The sequence below is a fragment of the Bombina bombina genome, chromosome 9 (genome assembly GCF_027579735.1).
Source record: "Bombina bombina isolate aBomBom1 chromosome 9, aBomBom1.pri, whole genome shotgun sequence".
In the NCBI taxonomy this organism is placed as follows: Eukaryota; Metazoa; Chordata; class Amphibia; order Anura; family Bombinatoridae; genus Bombina; species Bombina bombina.
In genome coordinates, this window is record NC_069507.1 from 205,494,123 (window position 1) to 205,516,556 (window position 22,434).

At 39.8% G+C, this 22,434-nt stretch overlaps 1 protein-coding gene across 1 annotated transcript in view; it reads left to right on the forward strand.

Moving 5' to 3' along the window:
• GLRX3 (glutaredoxin 3) overlaps window positions 1-22,434 on the forward strand; it is a 174,085-nt gene that overhangs the window by 39,266 nt on the left and 112,385 nt on the right. Inside the window, exon 4 of the mRNA XM_053692587.1 lies at window positions 1,734-1,935. Within this exon, the coding sequence (XP_053548562.1) occupies window positions 1,734-1,935 (202 nt within the window). The remainder of the gene's footprint in view (window positions 1-1,733; window positions 1,936-22,434) is intronic.

The following is a 22,434-nucleotide window of genomic DNA, read 5'->3' on the forward strand; positions in this document are numbered from 1 at the left end:
AAAAATTGTGTCTTGATTAAAGGGACAGAAACATCTAAAGATATATATCATGCATATGTTTAGTTATTTTATTTTGTTGCATGAAAAAAGGTTGTTATAGCTGCTTGTTTGATTTTGATGCTTGCAGTGTTGTCCCTAGGACCTGTTTAATAAGCACATCACCCGGCTACTGACCTTTCAGCTAATAGTTAAACTAATATTAATCTAAAGTAATTTCATATTAAATGTTTACAATATTTGTTGCACAAATTTTCATTTAAATGATATGATATAATTCATTTGTGCTTTTGGATAGCTTAAGTAACTTTTATAAATAACAGTATTGCAAAATATCACACTGTTACTACCCAGCAACGTCACAATACCACTCATGGCACTACAGAGAACACTGCATTTGGCCCTTAAGGGCCAATTTGCTCAGTGGCTTGAAAATCGATCTCTCACTGCTTTATTGGTAGCCTGTGAAATTCCTCACAAGCATAAAAAACATTTTTTTCAGTACATGAAAATCTTTAACAATTTTTTTGTATTGCCCTGTCATTCCTGTAGACATTATTATTTTTTTTTTTTTTTTACGAAATACTTCATCGTAAAGATGTTATCTAAAATGTTATGTAAGACTTGAGCTCCTCCCCTATAGCCTTATGTTACTCCCATACATTCTTGAATACTGTCTCCGCACTGGTCTTTAGCACTTTTATTGGATGCCTATTCATAAATCCACCACCCGTTCTTCCTTTTCAAGAAGTTCTTCTGCCATTTACTCCTCACCCAGGTATCCAACAGCCTGAGATTTACATTACTGTGTATAGTGGGTATTCTGTTCTTTTTTTTAAAAAAAGAGAATGATCTTTAAATCGCTAAGGAATTATCTGTACCTTTTGAATCATTTTGTAGCACAGTGAGCACATACATTGGTGTATAAATTAAAAGTTTAGAAAATCCAGACCTGTTGTACAAATGTTTGCCCACGACTACTTTTACTCTCATGAAGATGTAAGTGCTGTGAGTGTGAGACTTGGCAAGTGTAGAGCACTGCAGGTCACACATGCCTGTACACTCACACTGTTCTTTCAAGGACATTGCCTGTTAACCATTTTGTAACCACAAAAAACACACACAACATCAGCATTGCTATATAATTTCAGTTTACTGGCTCCCTCCAGTGGTCATAACAGATTCTTTCATTTTTTTCCGTTGTATTGGATTGAATAGATGTGGTTTGCACACATGAAATTTATACCTTGACACCTGCCCTTTTTTATGTAGTCATTACATTTGATAAAAAATATAAATATTAAAGTGCCATAATAGTCAAAAAATGACATGCTGTAATCCGTTATAGCATGCCATTTTTACAACTGGACCCTGCTCTACTGTGTGTTTAGTTAAACACACAGTGGAACTGCCGCTCAGGACCCGAAGAGCACTGCTGGTCCCAAGGAGAACCCACAGCTGATCCAATCAGCAGCTGTAGTATGACCCAAATGTGCAACTAGCGCTGCTTATAGAATCGTCTGCGTTGTCTGCTTGGGACCTGCAGTGTTTCTGCTGACCGCAAGCAGTACTTCTACTGTGTGTTTAACCCTTTTGCAGGGGTTAAACCAGGAGTACTGTGCGGTTGATAGTCTTATAATTAAATGCCATAACAAATTACAGCGTCTCATTTTTCAACTACTATGGCCTTTAAATATTTATTATGTTGGGGTAATTTTGTTCTTTCAATATTTTAGAACTTGCAGAAAATTGACAGATTAGATGGAGCCCATGCACCCGAACTGACCAAGAGGGTCCAACGACATGCGTCAAGCACTTCTTTTCCTGCCAGCACCAACAATGCCACCAAGGAGGATCTGAATGTGAAACTGAAAAAGCTGATCAGTGCTGCTCCGTGTATGTTGTTTATTAAAGGGTCTCCACAGGATCCTAAATGTGGTACGTATTTACAGAAATATAAATCCAGGGTTTATAAACTCTTCTTATAGCTTACTTTAGGCTTGGAAAACATAAAGGGCATGAAACCCCAAAAATGTATTTCATGATTGAGATAGATTAAACAATTTTAAAACAAATTTACTTCTATTATCAAATTTGCTTGATTCTCTTTGTGTTCTTTATTGAAGGAGCAAACATGCACTACTGGGAGCTAGCTAAACACATCAAGTGATCATTTTCCACACAAAAATAAATGCCAAAACAAGGGGTCACAATCTAAAGTTAGAAGGTAGCAGATTCATTAGAAATGTGAGTAAGCATTTTTTTACAGAGAGGGTGGTGGATTCACGGAATAAACCTCCATTGGAGGTGGTAAACACAAAGACTGTAAAGGAATTTAAAAATGCCTGGGACATGCATAAGGCTATCCTAAGGAAAAAGTAATATGGGTAGACTTGATGGGTCTTTTTCGTTCTTATCTACCGTCAAATTCTATGTTTCTATATAAGAGAACAAAGCAAATTAAATAATAGAAGTAAATTTAAAAGTTATTTAAATGACATGCCCTATCTGAATCTTTAAAGTTTAATTTTGAATTTTCTGTCCCTTAAAATAACTGCATACAAAATGTTTTAAAGACATTTAGTAGCTACATTTGCAATGTTTTGCGGTCCAGAGACATACTCCTTGAATAATTTCTTCAGTTTGTTAACCATATCAACCCCGGCTGTCTCCACTTAAAAACAAACTTATGTTATATATATATATGTGGTTATATATATATATATATATGTCTATCTATCTATCTATCTATCTATCTATCTATCTATCTATCTATCTATCTATCTATCTATCTCAGAAAGCACACTCCTAACAGCACGTCCCCATGCAGAAAGACTCTAACATTACTGTTCACTCACAGAATAAAAATCTCTACACATGAGCAGTGACAAAGATCAGCTGTGAATGTGCCTTGCATTGCTATTAATAGGATGATATAGCCTCTGGCCGTGTCATTTAGCCTTCTGTGTGGTGTTGGGACATTAGGTCACAGGGCTTCATATCAAGTAGATTCATATTCTTATTTGCAGACTTTAAATGGACATAACACATTTTCTCCAACATAGGTGTGTCCGGTCAACGGCGTCATCCTTACTTGTGGGATATTCTCTTCCCCAACAGGAAATGGCAAAGAGCCCAGCAAAGCTGGTCACATGATCCCTCCTAGGCTCCGCCTACCCCAGTCATTCTCTTTGCCGTTGTACAGGCAACATCTCCACGGAGATGGCTTAGAGTTTTTTAGTGTTTAACTGTAGTTTTTATTATTCAATCAAGAGTTTGTTATTTTAAAATAGTGCTGGTATGTACTATTTACTCTGAAACAGAAAAGAGATGAAGATTTCTGTTTGTATGAGGAAAATGATTTTAGCAACCGTTACTAAAATCCATGGCTGTTCCACACAGGACTGTTGAGAGGAATTAACTTCAGTTGGGGGAACAGTGAGCAGTCTTTTGCTGCTTGAGGTATGACACATTCTAACAAGACGATGTAATGCTGGAAGCTGTCATTTTCCCTATGGGATCCGGTAAGCCATTTTTATTCACACAGTAAATAAGGGCTTCACAAGGGCTTATTAAGACTGTAGACATTTTCTGGGCTAAATCGATCATATTTACACATATTTAGCCTTGAGGAATCATTTAATCTGGGTATTTTTTGTAAAATAATATCGGCAGGCACTGTTTTAGACACTTTATTCTATTGGGGCTTTCCCTAATCATAGTCAGAGCCTCATTTTCGCGCCGGTATGGCGCACTTGTTTTTGAGAACAGCATGACATGCAGCTGCATGTGTGTGGAGCTCTGATACATAGAAAAGTCTTTCTGAAGGCATTATTTGGTATCGTATTCCCCTTTGGGCTTGGTTGGGTCTCAGCAAAGCAGATTCCAGGGACTGTAAAGGGGTTAAATATAAAAACGGCTCCGGTTCCGTTATTTTAAGGGTTAAAGCTTCCAAATTTGGTGTGCAATACTTTTAAGGCTTTAAGACACTGTGGTGAAATTTTGGTGAATTTTGAACAATTCCTTCATACTTTTTCGCAATTGCAGTAATAAAGTGTGTTCAGTTTAAAATTTAAAGTGACAGTAACGGTTTTATTTTAAAACGTTTTTTGTGCTTTGTTATCAAGTTTATGCCTGTTTAACATGTCTGAACTACCAGATAGATTGTGTTCTGACTGTGGGGAAGCCAAGGTTCCTTCTCATTTAAATAGATGTGATTTATGTCATAATAAATTTTGTAAAAATGATGCCCAAGATGATTCCTCAAGTGAGGGGAGTAAGCATGGTACTGCATCATCCCCTCCTTCGTCTACACCAGTTTTGCCCATACAGGAGGCCCCTAGTACATCTAGCGCGCCAATACTCCTTACTATGCAACAATTAACGGCTGTAATGGATAATTCTATCAAAAACATTTTAGCCAATATGCCCACTTATCAGCGAAAGCGCGACTGCTCTGTTTTAGAAAATACTGAAGAGCATGAGGCCGCTGATGATATTGTTTCTGAAGGGCCCCTACACCAGTCTGAGGGGGCCAGGGAGGTTTTGTCTGAGGGAGAAATTTCAGATTCAGGAAAAATTTCTCAACAAGCTGAACCTGATGTGATTACTTTTAAATTTAAGTTGGAACATCTCCGCGCTCTGCTTAAGGAGGTGTTATCCAATTTGGATGATTGTGATTATCTGGTCATTCCAGAAACACTATGTAAAATGGACAAGTTCCTAGAGGCCCCGGGGCCCCCCGAAGCTTTTCCTATACTCAAGCGGGTGGCGTACATTGTTAATAAAGAATGGGACAGGCCCGGTGTACCTTTCGTACCTCCCCCCATTTTTAAAAAATTGTTTCCTATAGTCGACCCCAGAAAGGACTTATGGCAGACAGTCCCCAAGGTCGAGGGGGCGGTTTCTACTCTAAACAAGCGCACCACTATACCCATAGAAGATAGTTGTGCTTTCCAAGATCCTATGGATAAAAAATTAGAAGGTTTGCTAAAAAAGATGTTTGTTCAGCAAGGTTACCTTCTACAACCAATTGCATGCATTGTCCCTGTCACTACAGCCGCGTGTTTCTGGTGCGATGAGCTAGAAAAGGCGATTATTAGTAATTCTTCTTCTTATGAGGAGATTATGGACAGAATTCGTGCTCTTAAATTGGCTAATTCTTTCACCCTAGACGCCACCTTGCAATTGGCTAGGTTAGCGGCGAAAAATTCTGGGTTTGCTATTGTGGCGCGCAGAGCGCTTTGGTTAAAATCTTGGTCAGCGGATGCGTCTTCCAAGAACAAATTGTTTGACATTCCTTTCAAGGGGAAAACACTGTTTGGCCCTGACTTGAAAGAGTTTATCTCTGATATCACTGGGGGCAAGGGCCACGCCCTTCCTCAGAATAGGTCTTTCAAGGCCAAAAATAAACCTAATTTTCGTCCCTTTCGCAGAAACGGACCAGCCCCAAGTGCTACGTCCTCTAAGCAGGAGGGTAATACTTCTCAAGCCAATCCAGCCTGGAGACCAAGGCAAGGCTGGAACAAAGGAAAGCAGGCCAAGAAACCTGCCACTGCTCCCAAGACAGCATGAGATGCGGGCCCCCGATCCGGGACCGGATTTGGTGGGGGGCAGACTCTCTCTCTTCACTCAGGCTTGGGCAAGAGATGTTCTGGATCCTTGGGCGCTAGAAATAGTCTTCCAAGGTTATCTTCTGGAAGTGATTCATCCTGTTCCATTAAAAGAACGAGGGATGGGGTTCTACTCCAATCTGTTCGTAGTTCCCAAAAAAGAGGGAACGTTCAGACCAATCTTAGATCTCAAGATCCTAAACAAGTTTCTCAAGGTTCCATCGTCCAAAATGGAAACCATTCGAACAATCCTACCATCCAGAAAGGTCAATTCTTGACCACGGTGGATTTAAAGGATGCGTATCTACATATTCCTGTCCACAAGGAACATCATCGGTTCCTAAGGTTCGCATTCCTGGACAAGCATTACCAGTTCGTGGCGCTTCCTTTCGGATTAGCCACTGTTCCAAGGATTTTCACAAAGGTACTAGGGTCCCTTCTGGCGGTGCTAAGACCAAGGGGCATTGCTGTAGTACCTTACTTGGACGACATTCTGATTCAAGCGTCGTCCCTTCCTCAAGCAAAGGCTCACACGGACATAGTCCTGGCCTTTCTCAGATCTCACGGATGGTAAGTGAACGTGGAAAAGAGTTCTCTATCTCCGTCGACAAGAGTTCCCTTCTTGGGAACAATAATAGACTCCTTAGAAATGAGGATTTTTCTGATAGAGACCAGAAAAACAAAACTTCTAAACTCTTGTCGGATACTTCCTTCCGTTCCTCTTCCTTCCATAGCACAGTGCATGGAAGTGATAGGTTTGATGGTAGCGGCAATGGACATAGTTCCTTTTGCGCGCATTCATCTAAGACCATTTCAATTGTGTATGCTCAGTCAGTGGAATGGGGACTATACAGACTTGTCTCCGAAGATACAAGTAAATCAGAGGACCAGAGACTCACTCCGTTGGTGGCTGTCCCTGGACAACCTGTCGCTAGGGGTGACCTCCCGCAGACCAGAGTGGGTCATTGTCACGACCGACGCCAGTCTGATGGGCTGGGGCGCGGTCTGGGGATCCCTGAAAGCTCAGGGTCTTTGGTCTCGGGAAGAATCTCTTCTACCGATAAAGATTCTGGAACTGAGAGCGATATTCAGTGCTCTCAAGGCTTGGCCTCAGCTAGCGAGGGCCAAGTTCATACGGTTTCAATCAGACAACATGACGACTGTTGCGTACATCAACCATCATGGGGGAACAAGGAGTTCCCTGGCGATGGAAGAAGTGACCAAAATCATTCAGTGGGCGGAGACTCGCTCCTGTCACCTGTCTGCAATCCACATCCCAGGAGTGGAAACTTGGGAAGCGGATTTTCTGATTCGTCAGACATCGCATCCGGGGGTGTGGGAACTCCATCCGGAAATCTTTGCCCAAATCACTCAACTGTGGGGCATTCCAGACATGGATCTGATGGCCTCTCGTCAGAACTTCAAGGTTCCTTGCTACGGGTCCAGATCCAGGGATCCCAAGGCGACTCTAGTAGATGCACTAGTAGCACCTTGGACCTTCAACCTAGCTTATGTATTCCCGCCGTTTCCTCTCATCCCCAGGCTGGTAGCCAGGATCAATCAGGAGAGGGCGTAGGTGATCTTGATAGCTCCTGCGTAACCACGCAGGACTTGGTAGGCAGATCTGGTGAATATGTCATCGGCTTCACCATGGAAGCTACCTTTGAGACGAGACCTTCTTGTTCAAGGTCCGTTCGAACATCCGAATCTGGTCCTACTCCAGCTGACTGCTTGGAGATTGAACGCTTGATCTTATCAAAGCGAGGGTTCTCAGATTCTGTTATTGATACTCTTGTTCAGGCCAGAAAGCCTGTAACTAGAAAAATTTACCACAAAATATGGAAAAAATATATCTGTTGGTGTGAATCTAAAGGATTCCCTTGGGACAAGGTAAAGATTCCTAGGATTCTATCCTTTCTTCAAGAAGGATTGGAGAAAGGATTATCTGCAAGTTCCTTGAAGGGACAGATTTCTGCCTTGTCTGTGTTACTTCACAAAGAGCTGGCAGCTGTGCCAGATGTTCAAGCCTTTGTTCAGGCTCTGGTTAGAATCAAGCCTGTTTACAAACCTTTGACTCCTCCTTGGAGTCTCAACTTAGTTCTTTCAGTTCTTCAGGGGGTTCCGTTTGAACCCTTACATTCCATTGATATTAAGTTATTATCTTGGAAAGTTTTGTTTTTGGCTGCAATTTCTTCCGCTAGAAGAGTTTCAGAATTATCTGCTCTGCAGTGTTCTCCTCCTTATCTGGTGTTCCATGCAGATAAGGTGGTTTTACGTACTAAACCTGGTTTTCTTCCAAAAGTTGTTTCTAACAAAAACATTAACCAGGAGATAGTCGTGCCTTCCTTGGGTCCGAAACCAGTTTCGAAGAAGGTACGTTTGTTGCACAATTTGGATGTTGTTCGCGCTCTAAAATTCTATTTAGATGCTACAAAGGATTTTAGACAAACATCTTCCTTGTTTGTTGTTTATTCTGGTAACAGGAGAGGTCAAAAAGCAACTTCTACCTCTCTCTCTTTTTGGATTAAAAGCATCATCAGATTGGCTTACGAGACTGCCGGACGGCAGCCTCCTGAAAGAATCACAGCTCATTCCACTAGGGCTGTGGCTTCCACATGGGCCTTCAAGAACGAGGCTTCTGTTGATCAGATATGTAGGGCAGCGACTTGGTCTTCACTGCACACTTTTACCAAATTTTACAAGTTTGATACTTTTGCTTCTTCTGAGGCTATTTTTTGGGAGAAAGGTTTTGCAAGCCGTGGTGCCTTCCATTTAGGTGACCTGATTTGCTCCCTCCCTTCATCCGTGTCCTAAAGCTTTGGTATTGGTTCCCACAAGTAAGGATGACGCCGTGGACCGGACACACCTATGTTGGAGAAAACAGAATTTATGTTTACCTGATAAATTACTTTCTCCAACGGTGTGTCCGGTCCACGGCCCGCCCTGGTTTTTTAATCAGGTCTGATGATTTATTTTCTTTAACTACAGTCACCACGGTATCATATGGTTTCTCCTATGCAAATATTCCTCCTTAACGTCGGTCGAATGACTGGGGTAGGCGGAGCCTAGGAGGGATCATGTGACCAGCTTTGCTGGGCTCTTTGCCATTTCCTGTTGGGGAAGAGAATATCCCACAAGTAAGGATGACGCCGTGGACCGGACACACCGTTGGAGAAAGTAATTTATCAGGTAAACATAAATTCTGTTTTTTATTTTATTATTCATATAGAACATACAATTTTAAACAACTTTACAACTGACCAGTTATCAAATTTGCCTCATTCTCTTGGTATCCTTTTTTGGAATAGTTTATTTACTACTGGGAGTTAGCTGAACATACTAGGTGAGCCAATGGCAAGATGCATATACATGTAGCCTCCAGTCAGTAGCTAGCTCCCAATACAGTATTGCTGCTCCTACAGTATTGCTGCTCCTACTATTCTCTTCAACAAAGGATACTTAGAGAATGAAGCTAGGTAGATAATTATTAAATAGGACAGTTGCTTAAAGGGACATGACAGCCTAAAATGTTCTTTCTTGATTCAGACAGAGAAAACCATTTTAAGCAACTTTACAGTTTACTTCCATTATCTAATTTGCTTTATTCTCTTAGTATCCTTTGTTGAAGAAGCAGCAATGCACTACTGGGAACTAGTTAACACTTTAGGTGAGCCAATAGCATGAGGCATATGTGCAGGGCCGTTTCTAGGGGTGGGCAGTGGCCCGGGGTGCAATAGGGAGCAGTGTAGAGCACTTTAACACAATAAAAAAATATATTTTTTATTAGTGGCAGTGCTTGCTTGATAAACTACTGGTATATATAAGGTAGAGGTGAGCGCCAAAGGAAGGCTGAGGATAGGGAAGGGAGCGCCAAAATAGGCTACGATAAGCTGGTAGAATATGAAATTAAAATTATTTATTCCACACAATAATTAAAATACAAAAAAAAAATAATAATAATATACACTGGTGGTTGTTCATGGATCCATGTTACAAATGATGGTAAATTACAGTGTTTGATAAAATACAATGCAATGTAATAATAAAAACAATGCAATATAATAATAAAAACAATTAATATACTAGTAGAATCAATATGGCTGATGATATAGCCTTATAGGCTGAGTGTCTATTAAGTGATTAGCACCTTAGTTGAGTCCAGTAAGTGTAAGATGCTCCTGGTGGGTAGTATAGGGTTAGTTGTAGTCCAAAATGTGCAGAGAAAAAAATGGCGAGGTTTGAGTGTTATCAGTGTCCAGTGCAAAAATATGTAAGATTAGAAAAAATACAAAAAATAGTGAAAAAATGTGTTCACTCTGTGATATAACGATGAAAAAAATGAAAAAAATGATGAGATCCCTCCAAAAAATGTGTTAAAATAAAAGTAGTGTCAATTGTAAAATCCAAAGTGATGTTGGTGATATCAGTGCAAATCAATAAATGGTTCAGTGTTGATACGATGTTTGACAATGCAAATAAGATTATACAAAAAATCCTGAAAAAAAGAAAACAAACAATACTCTAATATATGCAATCTGTTCAATGGATATATCGGTATTATGCTTACTCAGATCTGTTGACGCGTTTCGGCCATATACCTCTGGCCTTTATGGAGTCTTGATAAAGGCCAGAGGTATATGGCCGAAACGCGTTGACAGATCTGAGTAAGCATAATACTGATATATCCATTGAACAGATTGCATATATTAGAGTATTGTTTGTTTTCTTTTTTTCAGGATTTTTTGTATAATCTTATTTGCATTGTCAAACATCGTATCAACACTGAACCACTGATTGATTTGCACTGATATCACCAACATCACTTTGGATTTTACAATTGACACTACTTTTATTTTAACACATTTTTTGGAGGGATCTCATAATTTTTTTTCATTTTTTTCATCGTTATATCACATAGAGTGAACACATTTTTTCACTATTTTTTGTATTTTTTGCATTTTTTCATTTTTTCTAATCTTACATATTTTTGCACTGGACACTGATAACACTCAAACCTCGCCATTTTTTCTCTGCACATTTTGGACTACAACTAACCCTATACTACCCACCAGGAGCATCTTACATTTACTGGACTCAACTAAGGTGCTAATCACTTAATAGACACTCAGCCTATAAGGCTATATCATCAGCCATATTGATTCTACTAGTATATTAATTGTTTTTATTATTATATTGCATTGGTTTTTATTATTACATTGCATTGTATTTTATCAAACACTGTAATTCACTATCATTTGTAACATGGATCCATGAACAACCACCAGTGTATATTGTTTTTTTTTAGTATTTTAATTATTGTGTGGAATAAATAATTTTAATTTCATATTCTACCAGCTTATCGTAGCCTATTTTGGCGCTCCCTTCCCTATCCTCAGCCTTCCTTTGGCGCTCACCTCTACCTTATATATATCTTTACACATTGGGCATGCTAGGGTACCCATTGAGGAGAGCTAGAGGTATCCCCCATCCCCCTTCCCCTATCTGTTTTTTGCGCAGGTTATACACCTCCTTTCTCTAAACTACTGGTATAGCAAAGGTTAAAATACACAAATCACAAGCATATACATTACAAATAATATAACTTATGTAAGAACTTACCTGATAAATTCATTTCTTTCATAGTGGCAAGAGTCCATGAGCTAGTGATGTATGGGATATACATTCCTACCTGGAGGGGGCAAAGTTTCCCAAACCTCAAAATGCCTATAAATACACCTTCCACCTCACTCATACTTCAGTTTAACGTAAAGCCAAGAAATGAGGTGTAAAAAAGGAGTAAAAAGCATACAAAAAAAGAGGAACTGGAAAAAATAATGTGCTTTTATACAAAAAAATAAAAATAAAAAGAGAGAGATGCACTCGGCTGAGATAGAACAAAAGCTAGAAAAACTTCTGTGCTTGTTCATTTAAGGTGCCACTCAGGGTGCATACTCTTTTAGCACACTATGCCCCTTCACAGAGAAAAAATATCCTGTAGCTTATCACTGACCCTGCCCAATGACAGTCCAGTACCGAAATACCAGGCAATTCTTCTCTGAATAAGAGAAAGAACAACCCCAGATGATCGTTTCGGCCTTCTGTGGGCCTAATCAGTGATGTGCAGTCGCATCTCTCTAAGGGCATGTGTGCAAGGAGTCCACGTCTGGTTTCCCCTTTTACTCTTAGGGAGACCCAAGAGCAATTTGCATAAATATAAAAAGAGAGAGATGCACTCAGCTGAGACAGAACAAAAGCTAGAAAAACTTCCGTGCCTGTTCATTTTAGGTTGCCACTCAGGGTGCATACTCTTTTAGCACACTATGCCCCTTCACAGAAAAAAAGTATCCTGTAGCATATTAGTTTGACCTTGCCCAATGACAGTACAGCACCGAAATACCAGGCAGTTCTTCTCTGAACAAGAGAAACAACAACCCCAGACAAAAAAAAATCATAACCACAAAAAAGGGTGGGTCTCATGGACTCTTGCCACTATGAAAGAAATGCATTTATCAGGTAAGTTCTTACATAAATTTGTTTTCTTTCATGTAAGTGGCAAGAGTCCATGAGCTAGTGACGTATGGGATATAATACCCAAGATGTGGAAATCCACGAGTCACTAGAGAGGGAGGGATATAATAAAAACAGCTAATTCCGCTGAGAAATTAAATCCAAACAAATAATTGTTTTCTTAAAAATGTTAGAAAAACTCAAAACAAAGGCATTAGAATCAAACTGAGACAACTGCCTGAAGAGCCTTTCTACCAAAGGCTGCATCTGAAGAAGCAAACGCATCAAAATGGTAAAATTAGGAAAAGTATGCAAAGAAGACAAAGTTGCTGCTTTGCAAATTTGATCAACTGAAGCATTATTCTTAAAAGCCCAAGAAGTGGCAACTGATCTAGTAGAATGAGCTGTAATTCTCTGAGGCGGAGACTGCCCCGCCTCCAAATAAGCTTTGTGAATCAAGTTTCAACCAAGATCCCAAAGAAATGGCGGAGACTTTCTGACCTTTCCTAGAGCCAGAAAAAATAACAAATAGACTTGAAGTCTTTCTGAAATCTTTAGTAGCCTCAACATATTTCAAAGCTCTTGCCACATCCAAAGAATGTAAAGCCCTTTCAAGAGTATTCTTAGTATTAGGACATAAAGAAGGAACAACAATTTCCCTATTGATGTTTAAATTCACAACTTTAGGCAAAAATTTAAATGAAGTCCGTAGAACAACAGGAGACTCGCAAGTGAGAGCAGACAACTCAGAAACTCTTCTAGCAGAAGAGATAGCCAAAAGAAATAACACTTTCCAAAAAAAGAGGAGCCTGCAAAATGTTCAAAACCAAGTTGAGACTTCAAGGAGGAGAAATAGATTTAATAACAGGTTTAATGCGAATCAAAGCCTGAACAAAACAGTGAATATCAGGAAGTTTAGCAATCTTTCAATGAAATAAGACAGAGCAGAAATGTGTCCTTTCAAAGTATTTGCAGACAAACCCTTATCCAAACCATCCTGAAGAAACTGTAAAATCCTAGGGATTCTGAATGAATGCCTAGAATATTTATGAGAGAAATACCAAGAAATATAGGTTTCCCAAACCCTATGATAAATTTTCCTGGAAACAGACTTACGAGCCTGTACCATAGTACTAATCACTGAGTCAGAAAAACCTCTATGACTAAGCACTAAGCGTTCAATTTCCATGCCATCAAATTTAGAAATTTGAGATCCTGATGGAAAAATGGCAACTTGAGACAGAAGGTCTGGCCTTAAAGGAAGTGGCCAAGATTGGCAACTGGACATCTTGACAAGTTCTGCATACCAAAACCTGAGAGGCCAAGCTGGAGCTATCAGAAACACAGATTGTTCCATTATGATCTTGGAGATCACCTTTGGAAGAAGAACCAGAGGCTGAAAATGTAAGCAGGTTGGTAAAACCAAGGAACTGCTAGAGCATCTACCATCTCCACGTTGGATTCCGCCCAAGAAAGTATCAGAAAAACTTAGTTCATTGCTGAAGGACTGCACGTCCCCCTTGATGATTTGACATATGCCACTGTCGTGATATTGTCTGTATGGAATTGAATATAAAGTTCTCTCTTCAATAGAGGCCAAGCCTGAAGACCTCTGAAAATAGTTCTAAAATATTGATTGGTAACCTCGCCTCCTGAGGTTCCCAAACCCGTTGTGCTGTTAGAGACCCCCAGACAGCTCCCCAACCTGTAAGACTTGCATCTGTAGTGATCACAGTCCAGGAAGGACGAACAAAGGAGGCTCCTTGAACAATAAGGTGATGGTTTAACTATCAAGACAGAGATTGTCGAATGTTGGGACTTAAGTATATCAACTGTGATATCTGAGTATAATCCCTGCACCATTGGTGCAACATGCAAAGCTGAAGAGGTCTCATATGAAAACGAGCAAAGGGGATCGCGTCCAATGCTGCAATCATGAGACCTAAAACTTCCATGCACATAGCCACTGAAGGGAATAATAGAGACTGAAGGTTTAGCTAGCACTAACTTCATTCGTCTCTTTTTCTGTCAAAGAAAGAGTCATGGACACTGAATCTATCTGGAAACCTAAAAAGGTGACCTTTGTCTGAGGAATCAAGAAACTCTTTTGTAAATTGATCCTCCAACCATGTCTTTGAAGAAACGACACAAGTTGTTTTGTGTGAGATTCTGCTAAATGAGAAGATTGAGCTAGTACCAAGATATCGTCCAAATAAGGAAACACCACAATACCCTGCTTTCTGATTAGAAAGAAGGGCACGAGAACCCTTGAAAAGATTCTCAGAGCTTTCGCTAGACCAAATAGAAGAGCGACAAATTGGTAATGCTTGTCTAGAAAAGAGAATCTCAGAAACCGATAGTGGTCTGGGTGAATCGGAATATGAAGATAAGCGTCCTGTAAGTCTATTGTGGACATGAAATTACCTTGCTGAACAAAAGGCAGAATAGTCCTTATAGGCACCATCTTGAAAGTTGGGACTCTTACAAAACGATTTAAAGTTTTCATATCCAGAATTGGTCTGAATGAATCCTCCTTCTTTGGGACAATGAACAGATTTGAATAAAAACCCAAACCCTGTTCCTGTAGAGGAACTGGAACCCTCACCCCTGAAAGCTCTAGGTATGAAACACACAAGAATCTTCCCATTGAAGGTCTTATTCTGAAACCATGTCCTGAATCCACTGATTTTGGACAGAATCTGCCCAAATGTCTTGAAATAATTTTAGTCTGCCCCCCACCAGTTGAACTGGATTGAGGGCCGCACCTTCATGCAGTCTTAGGGGCTGTATTTGGTTTCTTATAAGGCTTGGAATTATTCCAATTTGTGGATGGTCTCCAATTGGAACCAGAGGCCTTAGGGGAATGAGTTCTTTTTGTTCCTTAGACTGACGAAAGGAACGAAAACGATTGGGAGCTTTAAATTTACACTTGGATTTCTTGACTTGGGGCAGAAAAACTCCCTTACCCCCAGTGATAGTGGAGATAATAGAATCCAATTGAGAACCAAATAAATTATTACCTTGAAAAGATGATAGTAATCTAGATTTAGACACCATATCTGCATTCCATGATTTAAGCCATAAACTTCTTCTAGATAGAATAGCTAAAGACACAGATTTAATATCAATCTTAATAATATCAAATATAGCATCACAAATGAAATGATTAGCATGTTGAAGTAAAACAACAATGTTAGACAAATCAGGATCCAATAGCTGCTCTGCTAAATTGTCCAACCAAAAAGTTGAAGCAGCAGCAACATCAGCTGTAGAAATATACGCAATAAATAGAAGTATTTTGCGCCATCGTGAGCCTAATTTGCCCACCAAAATGTAAAAAAAAACAGACCAAAGTTACAACTACCTGAAACCTTAGCTAAGTTAAAATATGCTAGATTTCTCCCAAACATAATTTTCCATGCTGAAACTGTTAGACTGCAAAGGGAAATAAACATAGCTGAGAGTATCTTAACAAAAGATATATACTTACCTGAAGACACCCATCCACATATAGCAGACAGCCAAACCAGTACTGAAACATATCAGCAGAGGTAATGTAGAGGAGGATGTCGATCTGTAAAGGGAGGCAGCAGATGAATCCCCACGACCGAATTTACAGAGAGCATTAGAATAGATTTCCCATATGTGAAAACATGGCATCATTAGGCAAATACTCCCTTCACATCCCTCAAACACTGTACTTTGAGAGGAACTGGGCTTCAAAATGCTTAGAATCGCCTTTCACAGAAGAAATCAAGCATGACTTGCTTCACCATCCTCCAACGTAGGCAAAGTTTGTAAAACTGAAGTATGAGTGTGGTGGGAGGTGTATTTATAGGCATATTGAGGTTTGGGAAACTTTGCGCCCTCCAGGTAGGAATGTACAGTATATCCCATACGTCACTAGCTCATGGACACTTGCTACTTACATGAAAGAATGAATATATATATATATATATATATATATATATATATATATATATATACACACAGGGAGTGCAGAATTATTAGGCAAGTTGTATTTTTGAGGATTAATTTTATTATTGAACAACAACCATGTTCTCAATGAACCCAAAAAACTCATTAATATCAAAGCTGAATAGTTTTGGAAGTAGTTTTTAGTTTGTTTTTAGTTATAGCTATTTTAGGGGGATATCTGTGTGTGCAGGTGACTATTACTGTGCATAATTATTAGGCAACTTAACAAAAAACAAATATATACCCATTTCAATTATTTATTTTTACCAGTGAAACCAATATAACATCTCAACATTCACAAATATACATTTCTGACATTCAAAAACAAAAACAAATCAGTGACCAATATAGCCACCTTTCTTTGCAAGGACACTCAAAAGCCTGCCATCCATGGATTCTGTCAGTGTTTTGATCTGTTCACCATCAACATTGCGTGCAGCAGCAACCACAGCCTCCCAGACACTGTTCAGAGAGGTGTACTGTTTTCCCTCCTTGTAAATCTCACATTTGATGATGGACCACAGGTTCTCAATGGGGTTCAGATCAGGTGAACAAGGAGGCCATGTCATTAGATTTTCTTCTTTTATACCCTTTCTTGCCAGCCACGCTGTGGAGTACTTGGATGCGTGTGATGGAGCATTGTCCTGCATGAAAATCATGTTTTTCTTGAAGGATGCAGACTTCTTCCTGTACCACTGCTTGAAGAAGGTGTCTTCCAGAAACTGGCAGTAGGACTGGGAGTTGAGCTTGACTTCATCCTCAACCCGAAAAAGGCCCGACAAGCTCATCTTTGATGATACCAGCCCAAACCAGTACTCCACCTCCACCTTGCTGGCGTCTGAGTCGGACTGGAGCTCTCTGCCCTTTATCAATCCAGCCACGGGCCCATCCATCTGGCCCATCAAGACTCACTCTCATTTCATCAGTCCATAAAACCTTAGAAAAATCAGTCTTGAGATATTTCTTGGCCCAGTCTTGACGTTTCAGCTTGTGTGTCTTGTTCAGTGGTGGTCGTCTTTCAGCCTTTCTTACCTTGGCCATGTCTCTGAGTATTGCACACCTTGTGCTTTTGGGCACTCCAGTGATGTTGCAGCTCTGAAATATGGCCAAACTGGTGGCAAGTGGCATCTTGGCAGCTGCACGCTTGACTTTTCTCAGTTCATGGGCAGTTATTTTGCGCCTTGGTTTTTCCACACGCTTCTTGCGACCCTGTTGACTATTTTGAATGAAACGCTTGATTGTTCAATGATCACGCTTCAGAAGCTTTGCAAGTTTAAGAGTGCTGCATCCCTCTGCAAGATATCTCACTATTTTTTACTTTTCTGAGCCTGTCAAGTCCTTCTTTTGACCCATTTTGCCAAAGCAAAGGAGGTTGCCTAATAATTATGCACACCTGATATAGGGTGTTGATGTCATTAGACCACACCCCTTCTCATTACAGAGATGCACATCACCTAATATGCTTAATTGGTAGTAGGCTTTCGAGCCTATACAGCTTGGGGTAAGACAACATGCATAAAGAGGATGATGTGGTCAAAATACTCATTTGCCTAATAATTCTGCACTCCCTGTATATAGGCACTTGTGTGATGAATATTGTCATTTGTATACAATAAAGAAACATTTTCTACAAGACCGGTGAGTGCAGCATTATTCTACTCACATGGAGTGAATATTGGAAATTATATATATATATATATATATATATATATATATATATATATATATATATATATATATATATATATATATATATATATATATATATATATATACATATATACTTATATATAATGTTATGTTAATTGGCTGCATTGGATGTCAATCATACTAATGGAGCAACAAGATCACAAAGGGGGCATGTTAAGACCGGATAACTACTTAGAGCTGAAAGTAAAAAGGACAGTAATCACCCTGAGGAAAGCAGTCTCCTATCTCACTGATCTGTGTCACTAAAGAGGTGATGTTTTATGCATATGACAAATTATTCATGGTCTTTACATAATTATATGTACATATTTTTTTCGTTTTGCTGAGCTAATTTAAAAAAGGTGTTTTATAAAAATTGGGTTTCCACATACTAAGGGAACAGGTGTTCTGTTAAGGACTGTTGAATAAAAAAAATATAAAAAAAATATTTTTGAAATTATGCATTTTTTTTAATTTATTTACTTATTGTTTACAAATGCTTAATAGTGATGGGTGTTTGTGTGTCATTTACTCTATAATGACAATGGCAAGTTTTCACAAACTCACATGTGAGTGCTTGTGTCTGCTATTACTAACTGAGTGTGTATGCCTATCTATCCCTTCCTGTGTGTGTGTGTGTGTGCCTATCTATCCCTGCCTGTGTGTGTGTGGGCCTATCTATCCCTGCCTCTGTGTGTGTGTGTGGGCCTATCTATCCCTGCCTGTGTGTGTGTGGGCCTATCTATCCCTGCCTGTGTGTGTGTGGGCCTATCTATCCCTGCCTGTGTGTGTGTGGGCCTATCTATCCCTGCCTGTGTGTGTGTGGGCCTATCTATCCCTGTGTGTGTGGGCCTATCTATCCCTGCCTGTGTGTGTGTGTGTGTTGGCCTATCTATCCCTGCCTGTGTGTGTGTGTGTGGGCCTATCTATCCCTGTCTGTGTGTGTGTGTGTGTGTGTGTGTGGGCCTATCTATCCCTGCCTGTGTGTGTGTGTGTGTGTGTGTGTGTGTGCGGGCCTATCTATCCCTGCCTGTGTGTGTGCGGGCCTATCTATCCCTGCCTGTGTGTGGGGGGGGGGGGGGGCTATCTATCCCTGCCTGTGTGTGGGGGGGGGGGGGGCTATCTATCCCTGCCTGTGTGTGTGCGGGGGGGGCTATCTATCCCTGCCTGTGTGTGTGCGGGCCTATCTATCCCTGCCTGTGTGTGGGGGGGGGGGCTATCTATCCCTGCCTGTGTGTGTGCGGGCCTATCTATCCCTGCCTGTGTGTGGGGGGGGGGGGGGGGCTATCTATCCCTGCCTGTGTGTGTGTGTGTGGGGGGGCTATCTATCCCTGCCTGTGTGTGTGTGTGGGGGGGGCTATCTATCCCTGCCTGTGTGTGTGTGGGGAAGGTCTATCTTTCCCTACCTGTGTGTGTATGGGGGCCTATCTATCCCTGCCTGTGTGTGTATGGGGGCCTATCTATCCCTGCCTGTGTGTGTGTGTGTGTGTGGGCCTATCTATCCCTGCCTGTGTGTGTGTGTGTGGGCCTATCTATCCCTGTCTGTGAGTTCATGTCTGTCTATTACTGTCTGTGAGTTCATGTCTCTGTCTGTTACTGTGTGTATAGTATATTTGAAAAATAAACAGCTATTACAGTTCTTTATCAAATTATTTATATGCAAAAATCTCACACTTTAATAGGGAATTTTGTAAAAAAAAATGTTTTAACTTTTCTAAATAATTGTAATAGACCCCTAAATATGTTACAAATACACCCAGTAACATATTGCAATCCTTTGCAAAAAAAGTCATCAGGTAAGATTTTCTAAAGTTCAACTTTAAAGTCTTTTGGAAGTTTTGTAGATACATTTTGGATAAGAATTGAAAGTGATTGATATGCATTAAACAAATATGCATAGCTGTAAGAAAAGTATAAATATAATGGCAATTAGTAAAAGATAAAGATATTTTTAGATAATATCAATATATTTGGAAAAAACATTGTAGTAGAAAAATGACATATTTAAAGGGATAGTAAAGTCAAAATTAAACTAAAAATTCCAGGACACACCAAAAAAGAATTAAGACAATTCTATTATTCTTGTTCTCTTGGTATCCATTGTTGAAAAGTTGTATAATATCATATTCTCTATCTAATTCATGAAAGGATAAAAATTGGGTTTCATGTCTCTTTAAAACTGCATGCTCTAAATGAATGAGAATTTTTAACTTTAGTGTTCCCTTTAAAGGGACACTCCAGTCAAAATTAAACTGTCATGATTCAGATAGTAGTAGAGTAGGCAATTTTAAACAGCTTTCCAATTTACTTCAGAGAATATACATATATGCATTTGTGATTGGCTGATGGCTGTCACATGATACAGGAGTGGAAATAGGCATTATTTTGAAAATTGTCAGAAAAAAATCTACTACTCATTTGAAGTACAGACGGTGCTATTGCATTGTCTTTTTATCATGCATTTGTTGATTATGCAAATCTATTGTATTTATTGGTCCTATAAAATGATAAAGTGTGTGTGTATATGTATATATATATATATATATATATATATATATATATATATATATATATATATATATATATATATATATATATATATATATATATATATATATATATATATATATATATATATATATATATATATATATATATATATATATATATAATGTGTGTGTGTGTATGTATATATATATATATATATCTATCCCTCAGTTTACGCCGGGGTTAGGTTCCAGAAGGAATGGTTGTAAATTGAAACCCAGTTTATAATGTAAGTCAATGGGAAATGAGGGAGTTATGTTCAAGGCCACTCTCAAAATTGGCATAAGTAACACCTAATACATTATTTTTAAAGCTGTGAAATGAAGACTTTAAATGCTAAACAGCATTATAAACCTAATAAAATAATCACACAATACAGAATATATAATTAAACTAAGTTAAATGAACAAAACATTTGCTAAACAACATTATAAACCTAATAAAATAATCACACAACACAGACTTCACTTGCATTTTTCTGCAAACAGTTCTTTCTATGCTTTCCAATCTGGACTGATTTATAGACAGGAAGATCTTGTTCCTTTGAAATCTGCTCGATAGCTCAGGTCTGGTTAAAATGATTAATTTCAGCTTTCTTGGCTTTGCGGCAACACAAGCAGACAGCTCCACCTACTGGCTATTTTAATAAATGCACTGCTTCTCAATGCTTTTCAATAGCAGTCACATGACTGGAAAAAAAGGTTGTTATTCTGAAACTGTGTAAATTGAACCGTTGTGAAACGAGGGCCACCTATGTATGTGTGTATATATATATATATATATATATATATATATATATATATATATATATATATATATATATATATATATATATATATATACACATACATACATACATACATGTGGCCCTCGTTTCACAACGGTTCAATTTACACCGTTTCAGAATAACAACCTTTTTTTCCAGTCATTTGACTGCTATTGAGAAGCAGTGCATTTATTAAAATAGCCAGTAGGTGGTGCTGTCTGCTTGTGGGCCTATCTATCCCTGCCTGTGTGTGTGTGTGTGAGTGTGTGGGCCTATCTATCCCTCGTTTCACAACGGTTCAATTTACACCGTTTCAGAATAACAACCTTTTTTTCCAGTCATGTGACTGCTATTGAAAAGCATTGAGAAGCAGTGCATTTATTAAAATAGCCCTTAGGTGGAGCTGTCTGCTTGTGGGCCTATCTATCCCTGCCTGTGTGTGTGTGGGCCTATCTATCCCTGCCTGTGTGTGTGTGTGTGGGCCTATCTATCCCTGCCTGTGTGTGTGTGTGTGTGTGTGTGTGTGTGTGTGCCTATCTATCCCTGCCTGTGTGTGTGTGTGTGTGGGCCTATCTATCCCTGCCTGTGTGTGTGTGTGTGTGTGGGCCTATCTATCCCTGCCTGTGTGTGTGTGTGTGTGTGGGCCTATCTATCCCTGCCTGTGTGTGTGTGTGTGTGTGGGCCTATCTATCCCTGCCTGTGTGTGTGTGTGTGTGTGGGCCTATCTATCCCTGCCTGTGTGTGTGTGTGGGCCTATCTATCCCTGCCTCTGTGTGTGTGTGGGCCTATCTATCCCTGCCTCTGTGTGTGTGTGTGTGTGGGCCTATCTATCCCTGCCTCTGTGTGTGTGTGGGCCTATCTATCCCTGCCTCTGTGTGTGTGTGGGCCTATCTATCCCTGCCTCTGTGTGTGTGTGGGCCTATCTATCCCTGCCTCTGTGTGTGTGTGGGCCTATCTATCCCTGCCTCTGTGTGTGTGTGGGCCTATCTATCCCTGCCTCTGTGTGTGTGTGGGCCTATCTATCCCTGCCTCTGTGTGTGTGTGGGCCTATCTATCCCTGCCTCTGTGTGTGTGTGGGCCTATCTATCCCTGCCTCTGTGTGTGTGTGGGCCTATCTATCCCTGCCTCTGTGTGTGTGTGGGCCTATCTATCCCTGCCTCTGTGTGTGTGTGGGCCTATCTATCCATGCCTCTGTGTGTATGGGCCTATCTATCCCTGCCTCTGTGTGTGTGTGTGTGTGTGGGCGCGCGCCTATCTATCCCTGCCTCTGTGTGAATGTCTGTCTATTACTGTCTGTGAGTAATAGACAGACGTGTATATACACACATACAGGTGTAA